Raw genomic sequence first — 14,213 nt, 5'->3', positions numbered from 1 at the left:
ATGATGTTCACCCACTTTTCTAAATTTGTATCTACAACTGTAAAGTGAAAGGCAGTAATTGCCATGTGTAATTTATGTGGTCTGCACCTCTTTATCACCATGAGCTAATTGGGTAGTGAATTCCTCATTTGGTGTTTGAACATGTTTGTAGAACTCACAAGTAAGAACAAATGCTTATTTTGTCAATACTGTACATAAAATAGACTGAGGAAAAGATATCTCAAAGACATTATGACTGTCTGGATCAAGAATTTTATCTCTGCTTGTTGGCAGAAATTGGTAAACGAAACCTGGTAATCTTGCCTACTTAATGGTGGAAATTAAACAAGTAGGAAAACACTTCCATTCGCAGTCTATATTTGTCATTTTAAATATTCAAAATAAAGCAACAATTAAAGAAACTACAAAGCAAAACAATTTCACCTTTTACCAGGCAGATTCTAAGATTGGCAAAAAAAAAAAAAATTAAATTTGCCAGACTATTTAATATAACTCAGAGAAAGTATGGTCAAGTTTGAGGCATCATTATTGTGTTTGATCGGTTAAATCAGCTATGATATACATAGATTAAAATTTAAAATAGAATCATAGGACTGGAAGGGACCTCAAGAGGTCATCAAGTCCAGCCCCCCGCCCTCAAGCAGGACCAAGCTCCATCTACACCATCCCTGACAGATGTCTATCTAACCTGTTCTTAAATATCTCCAGAGAGGAAGATTCCACCACGTCCCTTGGCAATTTATTCCAATATTTGACCACCCTGACAGTTAGGAATTTTTTCCTAATGTCCAATCTAAACCTCCCTTGCTGCACTTTAAGCCCATTACTCCTTGTCCTGTCCTCAGAAACCAAGAGGAACAAATTTTCTCCTTCCTCCTTTTGACACCCTTTTAGATATTTGAAAACCGCTATCATGTCCCCCCTTAATCTTCTTTTTTCCAAACTAAACAAGCCCAGTTCATGAAGCCTGGCTTCATAGGTCATGTTCTCTAAACCTTTAATCATTCTTGTCGCTCTTCTCTGTACGCTTTCCAATTTCTCCACATCTTTCTTGAAATGTGGCGCCCAGAACTGGACACAGTACTCCATCTGAGGCCTAACTAGTGCAGAGTAGAGCGGCAGAATGACTTCACGAGTTTTGCTTACAACACACCTGTTGATACAACCTAGAATCATATTTGCTTTTTTTGCAACAGCATCACACTGTTGACTCATATTCAACTTGTGGTCCACTATGACCCCTAGATCCCTTTCCGCCATGCTCCTTCCTAGACAGTCGCTTCCCATCTTGAATGTATGGAACTGATTGTTCCTTTCTAAGTGGAGCACTTTGCATTTCTCTTTATTAAACTTCATCCTGTTTACCTCTGACCATTTCTGTAACTTGCTAAGGTCATTTTGAATTATGTCCCTATCCTCCAAAGAAGTTGCAACCCCACCCAGTTTGGGTACGTCTACACTACAGCGCTAGTTCGAACTAACTTAGTTCGAATTAGTTAATTCGAACTAAGCTAGTTCGAACTAACGCATCTAGAACTAAAAACTAGTTCGAACTAGCGTTTTGCTAGTTCGAACTAGTAAGTCCACATTGAGTGGACTCTGAACAGGGCTTAATGATGGCCGGAAGCAGTGCCGGCAGGGCATAAAAGGAGGACTTAGAGCATGGAGATACTGTCTCAGGCTAGCCGAGGGCTGCGCTTAAAGGGTCCCGACCCCCACCCCGGACACACAGTTCTAAGGGGTGCCCCGCTTGCAAAGAAGTTCTGGCTTGGAGTGCCCTGAGTGCCCACACTGGGCACATCACACCACTCGGCCATCAGCCCGGCTGCACTTGCCGCAGGCTGCCATCTGGGGAGAGGGAGTAATTGGGGGGCTGCAGGAGAGCTTCCACCCCCAGAAGCCCGCAGAGCCAGCCCAGTCCTCCCCATCGGGGGCTCGTACCCCATTCCTCCCTCACCTCCTTCCACTTACCCTTCCCTAGCCCCCCTTCTTATTGATGTACAAAATAAAGATAACGTTTCTTCCAACATTGACTCTGTCTTTATTGAAAAAAACTGGGGGAGACTGGGAAAAGGAGGTGGGAGAGGGGAAGAGAAAGGCTGGGAGAGGGGAGGGCAACTAACATGATCAGGGGTTGGGAACAGGTCCCAGATGAAGAGAGGCTACAGAGACTGGGACTGTTCAGCTTAGAAAAGAGGAGACGGAGGGGGGACAGGATAGAGGTCTCTAAAAGCAGGGGTTGGGTGGAGAGGGTGCATTCAGAAAAGTTCTTCATGAGTTCCCATAAAGAAGGACTAGAGGACACCAAAGGAAAGGAATGGGTATCAGGCTTGAAACTAGTAAGAGAAAGTTGTTCTTCTTGACAAAGCAAATAGTTAACCTGTGGAACTCCTTGCTGCAGGAGGCTGTGAAGGCTAGAACTAGAACAGAGTTTAAAGGGAAGTGAGATCAAGTCATGGAGGTTGGGTCCATGGAGTCCTATTAGCCAGAGGGTAGGAGTGGTGTCCCTGCCCAAAGTTTGTGGAAGGCTGGAGAGGGATGGCACGAGACAAATGGCTTGGTCACTGTCTTCGGTCCATCCCCTCCAGGGTCCCTAGGGTTGGCCGCTGTGGGCAGACAGGCTACTGGGCTAGATGGACCTTTGGTCTGACCCAGGACGGCCATTGTAAGCTCAGGGCTCAGTGTCGGGGGTCTCAGTGGACCCCCTTGATTTTCATGCACACCTGGTCCTGGGTGGCCAGGCTGGCAGCTCTCCTGCCCTAGACGGCCACTTTCCTGTGCCTAGTGCGGAGATCGTGGACGAGGTCCACGATGTCCGCACTAGCCCAGGAAGGTGCCCGCCTCTTGCGGTCCAGGGCAAACTCCCGGGAGCCGCCAGCCTGGTCCCGGCAAGAGGGGGTGGGCTGGGGGGCATCGGGTGGGTGGCTCTGTGCCGTGCCAGGTGCAGGGTCTGCTAGCTGGGTGCTGGCAGGCTTGCACCTGGCACGGGCACCGTAGCCAGCCCGTGCCCCTTTAAGGGGTCCGGGGCCGGGAGGGGGGCATAGAGTTTCCCTGGTGTTGGCCAGAGTGGCCACCAGGGAAACCTGGGGAGGGCTAGCCTCCCACTAGTTCGAACTAAAGGGCTACACAGCCCTTAGTTCGAACTAGCTAGTTCGAACTAGGCGTTAGTCCTCGTAAAATGAGGTTTACCTAGTTCGAACTAAGCGCTCCGCTAGTTCGATTCAAATTCGAACTAGCGGAGCGCTAGTGTAGCGCATAGGAAAGTTAGTTCGAACTAACGTCCGTTAGTTCGAACTAACTTTCTAGTGTAGACATACCCTTTGGTATCATCTGCAAATCTAATAAGCGTACTCTCTATCCCAGTATCTACATCATTGATGAAGATATTGAACAGTACAGGTCCCAAAACAGACCCTTGCGGAACTCCACTTGTTATCCCTTTCCAGCAGGATTTAGCACCGTTAACAACAACTCTCTGACTACGGTTATCCAGCCAATTATGCACCCACCTTATCGTGGCCCTATCTAAGTTATATTTGCCTAGTTTATCAATAAGAATATCATGCGAGACCGTATCAAATGCCTTACTAAAGTCTAGGTATATGACATCCACCGCTTCTCCCTTATCCACAAGGCTCGTTATCCTATCAAAGAAAGCTATCAGATTAGTTTGGCATGACTTGTTCTTCACAAACCCATGCTGGCTATTCCCTACCACTTTATTACCTTCCAAGTGTTTGCATATGATTTCCTTAATTACCTGCTCCATTGTCTTCCCTGGGACAGACGTTAAACTGACCGGTCTGTAGTTTCCTGGGTTGTTCTTATTCCCCTTTTTATAGATGGGCACAATATTTGCCCTTTTCCAGTCTTCTGGTATCTCCCCTGTCTTCCATGATTTTTCAAAGATCATAGCTAAAGGCTCAGATACCTCCTCTATCAACTCCTTGAGTATCCTGGGATGCATTTCATCAGGACCTGGTGACCTGCTGACATCTAACTTTCCTAAGTGATTTTTAACTTGTTCTTTGTGTATCCTATCTTCTAAACTTACCCTCTCTCTGCTTGTATTCACTACGTTAGGCACACCTCCAGACTTCTCAGTGAAGACCGAAACAAAGAAGTCATTGAGCATCTCCGCCATTTCCAAGTTTCCTGTTACTGCTTCTCCCTCCTCACTGAGCAGTGGGCCTATCCTGTCCTTGGTCTTCCTCTTGCTTCTAATGTATTTATAAAAGGTCTTCTTGTTTCCCTTTATGCCTGTAGCTAGTTTGATCTCATTTTGCGCCTGTGCCTTTCTAATCTTGCCCCTGCATTCCTGTGTTGCTTGCATAAATTCATCCTTTGTTATTTGTCCTAGTTTCCATTTTTTTATAGGACTCCTTTTTTATTTTGAGATCATGCAAGATCTTCTTGTTAAGCCAAGCTGGTCTTTTGCCATATTTTCTATTTTTCCTACACAGCGGAATTGTTTGCTTTTGGGCCCTTAACAACGTCCCTTTGAAATACTTCCAGCTCTCCTCAGTTGTTTTTCCCTTCAGTCTTGCTTCCCATGGCACCTTACCTACAAGTTCTCTGAGCTTATCAAAATCTGCCTTCCTGAAATCCATTACCTCAATTGTGCTGGTCTCCCTTCTACCTTTCCTTAAGATCATGAACTCTATTATTTCATGATCAGTGTCCCCCATACTGTCTTAAACTTCCACTTTCAAGTAGGCCCTGAATTTTGGTGGCTATACTGTATATTAAATCTTTGTACAGTCTCTATAGTTAAAAAAACAGTGTCTTCTTATGGTTCTCATACATAGATCCCCCACTCTCTGGATATCTCCATATACTTCATCACAAACCTTGATAATCACTGAAATGCTGATGTATAGATAGCTTAGACATAATCCTTAGTATATGTTCAATGCACCTAATGATTTCTTTGTATTTGGCATTGACAGCTCCCTTTCTGTTTGATCCCCATGGTTTGGGAGATCTTTGTACCACCAGAAATAGGTTTTTGAAGGCATTTGTCTTTCTGAATTTTTTTATTAAGAATTATTTTTCCAAATGTTATGATTTCAGAATAAAAAAATCAACTAATTTAGATCTAGAGCTGCAGTTGGTTAACTAATGTATGTCTTTACATACCTCTAAGGAAAGAGAGCCCATCTTTTCAAGTATACAGTACTTTGACTTCTCAAAATCCTGAATGTTTTTGTTTCTTATTTCAGTTATCTGACTCCTATGCAGCAAGCCTTTCCCCTGTGCTATCTGATCCATTCTGAAGCCATTTTCAAAACAAATTATTTTGTAATCTAGGAAATTATTTTTAAAATTTACTATCCATCAAGTTTTCATTGTTGCAAGCTGCAGTTGCTGTTGACAAATTCTTCTTAGTAGCGATGGTGCTGTTAACCCCAGCTTACATTCAAAAATGACTTTGGGTTCAAGACTAATCAGTCCTCTTTTTTACCATTCTTCTATACTTTCTCTGTGTGTGCATGTGTGTGTGCGTGCGTCCGTCTGTCCGTCCAGGTCCACTGACGGGGGAGGAGGCAAGAGGGCAGATGCCCCGAGGCTGGGTGACTCTAAACAATGGCAATAGCCCAAGCCCCAGGCCCTTTTGGAGTGCCGCTCTGTGCAGCTTTAAAGGTTGGGGTGTGAAGGGGAGCTTACAGTGGTCTCGGTAGTGCTGAGGGCTGACTGCCTCAGCTCCCCTCCCCCACTTCTGAGTGCAGGAGCCAGCCTCCCCAGCATACCTTGCCCTAGGGCCTGCAGTGGCTGTTGGCCTCACTGTGTGTGTCTTTTGGATCCTAATTGAAAGGTTATGCATTATTAACATAGATACTAACTGATAGACTGTATTTTCACTTGCAGCATTCTTTCAAGGAAGTATTCTGTTCCAAAGGGACATAAACGATATTGCACTAGTGTTGAAATTTCATCTGTTCCAATACAGGAAATCTGCAGTGCTTTCTACATTTTGAAACGATAGCTGCCTGAAATTAACTGCTAGACCATAGTCTTTTTCAATAGGGCAGTTCAGCAACCACCTGGTTCTTTTGACGTCACACTGAATCCCTCTGTCTGAGTCTGCTGGTTAGTGCTTTTTTGCCACTGGAGAGTGGGAATCTGTGAAGGAGATCCCATGCCTAGAAAAAGAAGTTACTTACCCATAATCATAATTCTCCAAATGGGTATCCTCCTCGACAGATCTACACTCACAAACCTGATGTCTTTTGTCATACATTTTTATGTCCAACTTGAGGTCTATGGAACTGAAGTGGGTATGGAAGCCAGACACATTTTAATAGGTGGAACTTTACAGTTCTCAGTGCAGACATCAATGCAGGCACATGTTTAAGCAATCTAGAAATTTACATTTCAATGTCTCCCGAGGTCCATGAGGAGGCACATCCAGAGAATGTGGCTCTCACACATGATTATCCAGAGAGTGTGGATCTGTGGAGGAGCTACCCATTTGGAATCTTGAGTTGTTGGTAAGTAACACTATTTATGTTGTGTACCCAGTGAACATATTTAAAATTGATGTCAGCTACCTTTTATTCTAACAAAATCTGTTGATTTTTTTTAAAACTTCTGCTTAACATTGCAGAAATGTACGTTTCCAAAGGTCCATTTCATCCCACAATTTAAAAAGCTTTTGAGTATGGAAAGTGTGTCATATGGATAAACTCAGTCATACAGTGTTCTGAATTGCATTGTTTGCATTTAGCCCATTTTATAGTTAGACTGTATTAATAATCCTGTCTTTCACGTGAATCTTAGCACAAGGGATGGGAGGTGGGATAGAGCTTCTTAAATAACTCTAAACGGGCGGAATTGTCTCTGCTGTCTTAAAAGAAAAACTGTATCCTAGAACTCATGTCTTTAGGCCCTGTTTCTTCTGCCTTATTTCTTAATTGTTTTGTGAAATCCTTTCTGTTGTATTTCCAGATTTTTATGTGCTTACTTATTTTGATCCCCTGTTCTAAGACCAAATACTGACCTAGTTCCTTGGTAATACACCCAGTAGTGTTAATGGAAGTTGTACAAGGCCAATGTATGGTCTTTAATGACAAAAAATGGCAACTTATCCCTTTTAAGGAATATGAACATTTTATTATACTGTTAGTTGGTAAGCTGTGTGGCATAGCTTAATTTTACTTGGATAATGTAGAAATATCCACCGCTATAAATACCCACAACTAGCTCTTGAGATGAATAACAGTTTTTCTTTAGCTCAGCTACTCTGTAAAAAGGTATTTGCACATACAGTATGATTGGTTTACATTTCTGTACCGAGACTTCTTTATAGTTCACCTCTTATTACATAAAAGATAAATGTACTAAGTCACCACATGACAGGTCTGAGCTGATCATAAGCCAGGATCATCTTTTGTCGACATTTTTGCCTGTGATTAGTGGTTTATTGTTAAGAAAGTCTGTTGGAGGGGTTTTTTGTTTGTTTTTATTTGCTCTTTTGTTAAATATGGGAATGTTATTTGTCTCCCAATATGTATGTTTAAAAGAATCAAAAAAGTATCTGTAAAAAGTATCAAATGGCAGGCTAGGATCAGTTGGTCTAGATAGAAAGCTGAGTGTTACCTAGGTTTGATTCACAAGTAAAACTTGCATAATATTTTAATAGTAAATTATGAAATAAAATTCTAGTAATATCTAGTGAAAGTACATACTGGTAGTGAGTAGTGACTCATACAGGTTATACATAGAAGATGTTGTGATATGTTAAATAACTTTGAAAGAGCTAGATATAGTCTTTAATTTTCATTCTGACAACTGTCTAGAAATGAACACTTGTTCACATTTCTCTATGATATGATCATTATTATTATTTGACTCTGGTATAGACACTTGAAAGAGTTTCTAAAAAGTAAGATTGGTTCATGATAAAGTTGATTACACACCTCTCTGTTTATAGATAAAGTATCATTGATTAGGGAAATTTAAATTACTTTGGGCAATTTGGTATCACTTCCCAGATACAATATTTCTCTCTCGAACCCATTAATTACTGAAATGAATGCTCTGTAGTCTGTTGTGACATTTTCTTATTATACATAAAGAAAACATCTATATCTAAACAAGTAACTGAACAAGACAAAACTAAAAAGCTTAGTAAAATTATAATGTGTGCTACATTTGCTAACTAATCCATGTCAAACATTATGATCCACTTTAATTTATTTGTCTTGAAAGTTTCATATCATTATGATTTCTAAGATGCCTGAATTTGTGAAGCTGTAGTTTAAAATAGATTAGAGTATCTCTAAATGATTGATGTTAAGAGGAAAGGGTTGTGTAAGGACAGTTATGTATCTAACATCTTACACACTGATTCCTAGTATCTGAATAAACATTGGAATTTTCTTTAAATGTGTTTGTCTCATCCTTTTAAATCAATACCCTTTCTGATTATACAGGAGGTCCTGCATGTTGCAGGGGTGGAAATGCAGTTGACAGCTGCTGTTTCATTTTTGACTATTCTGCAAGAGGAGTCAGTGTCCATTCATACTTATTCCCACTCCTTTCTACACATCATTCTACAGAATCTGGAACATAGGGATGCAGGTCAGGGTCATGATGCTGATAACTGATTGTTTCTTTGTGATTTATGTGTCCTTAGTGGCTGTACAGTACTATTTAAAACAATACATACAATTTATACCAATTTGAATTTATTACTAGATGTGGATTGGCTTACAGTATAAAAGGTTTTCTATATATTTACCTTCCTGCATGCTGTTGTTTAGCTGAAAGTTTCCTTCATTTTGAATAAAACAAATAAATACATTTTTGGTGCACAAAATCTTGAAGTCATTAGTCCAAACTTCCTGTGAATTAATTGGAATCTGTACTTGAGTATGCACAAGTGGTTTACAGTATTTTCCTGATAATATTGAGATTTTTTTAGATTTTCTTTTGACTTCTTGGAAATTATTTTCTTAATACAGGAAAAAAATACAGTTGCAGCAAAAATAGAAAGTTTTACATAAGTACATTTAAAAGCATGCTATTTCTAAGTAGAGGGAAACTGTCATTTTCAAACAGTTGTTCCAAAACCAAGTAATAAAATAATTCCCCCTCTTTCCCAAGATGCAAGAAAAATCTGCTTTTCAAATGATATATGTGCAAACAGGTTGAGGTGTGTAAATATTTTTGAATGTTACTGTAATGTAATTTAGAAACTCACTGAATAGCTGGCTGTATCAACTCAGAAGTTGTTTCATACAACTCATCTATAACGTAACACATAGTCCATTTATGTCTAACAGGTGTCAGCAATGCATGGCTGGAAACTCTTCTTGCTGTAATAGAAGTCTTGCCAAAAGAAACCATCAGACATGAGGTAATGTTATTTTTTCATGGAAACATTAATGGAGAATAGATTAAATATTTTTATGAATAATGATCTAATGGAATAACTGCAATTCCTATTTGTGTCAAAAGAAGTAACAGGCAGTCAACACCTGTAAAAATCAAGCTGTATGTAGAACATTGTGTAGTAAAGCAATGTATTGGGGAGGAGGGGGCATCTTTAAAGGTTTTTGTATACATTAACAAACAATGGCTACAATATTTTTAAATGAGGTATAATCAATTTTGAGGTTTCAATTTTAAAGATTATAAAACATCCTTCCACATTTACTAACAAAAGAGCTTTTGTTTTTGTAACTTAAAATTCTGGATTGGCACTGAAACTAATTTTATGCTGCAGGTGTAATAGACTTGAGATTTAAATTCTTCTCAGTGGGTTAAAGGTCTTTATTTGGAAGTAAGCCTGAAAACACTGTATATTTGTCTCTACATTATGGTCCTGGAGTATGGAAGAATTGTCGGCTGCCCCTTAACAATAATTTGAGCTTAATAAAAACATTCCTAAAATGTTCTTGTAAATGAAATCCGTCATTACTTTAAAATTTCTTTTAAAGAGTAAAAGTCTAACTATAACCAAATAAATTCTTATTGCTGGAACCAATGTCTTTCTGTAGTGCAGCATAAAAAACAATCACTTAGGGAAAATGTCAACTTGCTTGCTGCTTTTTCCTGAAATCACAGTAAAATGATAAAATGTCCCCACAACAATGTACCTTGGCTGTCCACATTGGTGCGATCTTGCGCAAAAGCAGCCACTTTTGCGCCAAAACTTGCTGCCTGTCTACATTGGCCACGAGTTTTTGCGCAAGAACACTGACGTTCTAATGTATGAAATCAGTGCTTCTTGTGCAAGAACTATTATGCTCCCACTCGGGAATAAGCTCTCTTGCGCAACTGTTCTTGTGTAAGAGGCCAATGTAGACAGGCAACATGAATTACTTGCACAAGAAAGCCCTATGGTTAAAATGGCTATCAAAGCTTTCTTGTGCAAGAGAGTGTCTACACTGGCAAGAATGCTCTTGCGCAAAAGCACATGCCAGTATAGACGCTCTCTTCTGGAAGAGGTTTTGCACAAGAACTCTTCCGCAAAAGAGTTCTTGCACAAAATCATGCCAGTGTAGATGTATCCCTTGTATATAATACAATCGCTGAGGCACTTTTAACACGCTGTTCGGATAAGATCACATTAAGTAAGAAGGCCTTTCTTAATTATTTTGGTTTTGCATTGTGACACCAAGAGTGTATCTATACAACAGCGTTATTTCGGAATAATGGCTGTTTTTCAGAAATAACAATGCAAGTGTCTACACAGCAATTCCGTTATTTCAAACTAAATTTTAAATAATGGACAGCTTATTCCGGCTTCTGTAAACCTCATTCCATGAGGAATAACACCTATTCTGAAATAACTATATCAGAATAGCAGTAGTGTGGACGCTCCACTTCTGCTATTTTGAAATAGCGTCTCCTCAGGTCCATTCAAAGTAATTACTCCCCAGGGCCTCCTGGAGCTCTAAATCGAAGTACTGCGTCCACATTAGGGAAGCTTGCCTTGAACTAATTTTGAGGCTTCCCCGTAGTGTAGACGTGTTATTTCGAAATAAGCTATTTCAGAGTATTTCTTCCAGAATAGTTCATTTCAAAAGAAGTGTGCAGTGTAGACATACCCCTAGATTCTTGTTTTATTTATTGTAAATAGAAATTGGAGGACAGTTTTAAATTAAAGTATGTTAGAGGAAAAAACTATGTCTTGCTTAAATATTTGGAAAGTGCCTGGCATGTTCTGGGTTCTTCCATTGTTCAAACATTAAATAATAATAGTATATCATACCTACAAAGCCTGTATGACTTGTTTCCTTACTAAGTGTTATAATGAGTAACATGTACTAATTCTAGCTTGTTCATCCATTCACATTTTCACAGTAGGAAATCTCAGCACACTGATCTCAGAATTTTTGTCAGTAAGATGATGGGAAGGGCCACTTACGCACCACTGGTACCCCTTTCCTTGCCTGTGTATTCTCTTCTGCTAGGATTGTACATAAAAGCTTGGATGAAGAGTTAAGGCAGAGTAAGGGAGGTATCCTACTTTGTAGCATCTTCCCCTACTTGCATATGAATTTCTATGGCAATTTTTCATCAGAAGATAATATAACTAGGAATATTACCTTCTTCTGACATCTGATCCTCTACAGTCATGGAGGAGATTCAGCAAACAGTAGCACAGCTCCAGCAAAAGCAGGAGTGGGTAATGGCTAGAGATGGAAGTGAATCTCTTCCCTAGGAATCCCAGAGATATCCAAGATTGGAAGGGTATGTGACCACCAAATCCACATCAAAGTGGATGTCCTTGGATAAAACTTGACAGAGAGCTTCATACTATTTCTGTTCCCTCCTCCTCCTCCTCCTCCTCTAAGTTTTTCCATACAAGGGCACCTTTATATGAAAATTCCCCAAATAATATAAATAAATAAGCTTATGGTATTATTCCCTAAATAAAAACACAAGAAGATAGATGTGATATTGCAAAGATATAATGGCTATAACTGTGATGTGAATCATAAACTAGAATTTGGGCCAAGATACCTTTGGTACATACTATAGTTGGTACTGAATATTAAAATGCAAGGTTCTTAGTAGTCTTCATGTGTGCTTTAGTATGATCTTTTAGTCTAATTTTGTGGAAAGTAATGGACATTTGTAGTATATAAATTTGGATTTTTTTCAAACAGGAATACATTTTTTAGTGTTTAAATGTTTCCTCCCATTTTTTCCATATAGATCCTGAATCCACTTGTTTCCAAGGCACAACTTTCCCAAACACTTCAGTCTCGCTTAGTTAGCTGTAAAATATTGGGAAAATTAGCTAACAAGTTTGAAGCTCATATGTGAGTAGTTTGTGTCTCTGTGTTTCAGATTTAATGTTTACCACAATGTCTTTGCTAGTGGGTAATGTTACAAGAAGTAGATTTACATAATTCTTTCTACTGTACAAAAATTGAATGCTTTTGTTCTTCCAGATCTAGTCAGTATAATACTAATTAACTGTAAGCAATGTTCATTAGGCAGGTCACAGTACTCAGCATGTTCAAACGTTGCTATTGTCATCAGCTTTCAACTTCTTGGTGTACATTCTTCTACTAGTCGAGGTTACCTTGGGAACACATTTTTCATGACATTTCTCCAGATTATTGTTCTATGAAGGAAGGTCCACAGATCTAAACAATGGTTTTTCAGCCTGCTTTCAGCTTTTGGATGCACAGCTATCCTTGCTTATCAAAAACAGCTGTCAAGCATCCCAAATCCTGATGAGCATGCCAGTGCAATTCTGTCTCCTCAGTCAGACTCTTCCAAGCCTTTTGATTAAATGTGCTATTAAAATCTATTTTAAAATATCCAGTAAAGAAATTGATTAACTTAAAGCTCTTTCCACTTAAAGGCAAAATATTTTTTCTACATTTTTAGTTTTGTGCCCAGATTTCAGAATTCTTTGCTTGGGATTTTCTCCTTGTCATAACTAAATAGGGACATAACTGCAACCAGCTTCTGTTGACCTGACCTCCAAGACTGAAAATCAGTGACTTGGATTTCAATGCACAACCTGGAAATATCTAACAGCAGTAAAAGCTATAGACCCTATCTGTCCCAAAACAGCCATACTGCTTAATTAACCTCTGCCATCTCTTTAATCAGCCTTATATTAAACAGGCCCTTTTCAGCTAGCCTTTCCTATTCAGGCAATATTAATAACTGAACCCCAGGATTGTAAATGAAAGATTAATGTCCTTGCGGCCTTTTCAGGGTCCTTTCTGACTCCCAGAGTCTCAAGCTGAAGAAAAGGACTCCCTTGAGTATAATTTTTCGTGGTGCCCAGAATAGGTCCAAGTCCCATCGCCATCCCCTGGCTAAAGGAGGGAGATTGGGTGAGGTGAGTGCAGGCTTTGGAAGAGAGTTTGGGTGCAAAAGTGGTTCAGGCTCAGGGTTGGGGTACAGAAAGAGGTGTAGGGTCTAGGAAGGACTGTGGGTGTTTGGTGCAGGCTCTGGGCAGGGGCGGAAGTTGGGGTTTAGGAGGGGGCAGGGATGGGAATTTAGCACCTCAACACACTGTCTAAGATAGAAAGGAGCTGCAGTGTCTAGACTCCAAGTGAGAGCTGTGGCACCAGCAGATATTACCAAGCATATAAGGAAGTATGAGAAGGAGCTGTTCTGGTTAATACTTCAGCCAGCTGCAGAGAGAAAGCACAGCATGGAGCGGCAGAGGACCTGGGGGAGGCACAATGGGAGCTGGAGGATGCTCCAGGAAAGGCGTGTGGGGGTGGCATGCAGAGCCAGAAGAGAGACCCAGCTCCAAACATTGGTGGAACTGGGTTCCCAACTCCAAACATTCCTGGAGCCCAGGCATCACAGGCCCATACAACTTGCCTCCCCTGTCCTTGAGATCTGTCTTTCTGGGCCAAGTTTCAGACTGCAGATCCCTCTTCAGCAGTGGTGGGTAACTTGCAGCCCATCAGGGTAATCTGATTCTGGGCTGCAAGACATTTTGCTGGTGTTCAGCGGTCCACAGCCACTGCTCCCCATAGGTCCTAGAGACTGCAGTTCTCTGTTTCCACCCAAGGGGAGTGGTGGGAAGCAGCACATGCAGGCAAAGGAACAGGAGGGATCTGCCGGCTGCTACTTCCCACAGCTCCCATTGGCTGGGAACAGAGAACGACAGCTATTGGGAACTAAAGGGAGCAATGCCTGCAGATGGTCAAAGTCTGCAAAATGTCTTACAGCCCACAATCAGATTGCTTTGATGGGCCGAATGTAGCTTGCGGGGTTCA

The 14,213-nt window shown here is 40.6% G+C and overlaps 1 protein-coding gene across 6 annotated transcripts in view; it reads left to right on the top strand.

Annotated features, from left to right (window-relative positions):
* PPP4R4 (protein phosphatase 4 regulatory subunit 4) overlaps positions 1 to 14,213 on the top strand; it is a 151,191-nt gene that overhangs the window by 63,338 nt on the left and 73,640 nt on the right. For 5 of the 6 annotated variants that reach the window (XM_006133679.4, XM_025189915.2, XM_075926659.1 and 2 more), the window contains 3 exons: positions 8,436 to 8,583; positions 9,288 to 9,361; positions 12,172 to 12,278. In XM_006133679.4, coding sequence (XP_006133741.2) covers positions 8,436 to 8,583; positions 9,288 to 9,361; positions 12,172 to 12,278 — 329 coding nt within the window. Of the gene's footprint in view, positions 1 to 6,390; positions 6,492 to 8,435; positions 8,584 to 9,287; positions 9,362 to 12,171; positions 12,279 to 14,213 lie in introns of all 6 variants that reach the window. The other variant, XM_075926656.1, reaches the window with a different exon arrangement.

Source organism: Pelodiscus sinensis, chromosome 4 (genome assembly GCF_049634645.1).
Source record: "Pelodiscus sinensis isolate JC-2024 chromosome 4, ASM4963464v1, whole genome shotgun sequence".
Lineage (NCBI taxonomy): Eukaryota > Metazoa > Chordata > Testudines > Trionychidae > Pelodiscus > Pelodiscus sinensis.
The sequence above is the reverse complement of the archived record's forward strand: the minus strand, read 5'-3'. Positions and strand labels throughout refer to the sequence as shown.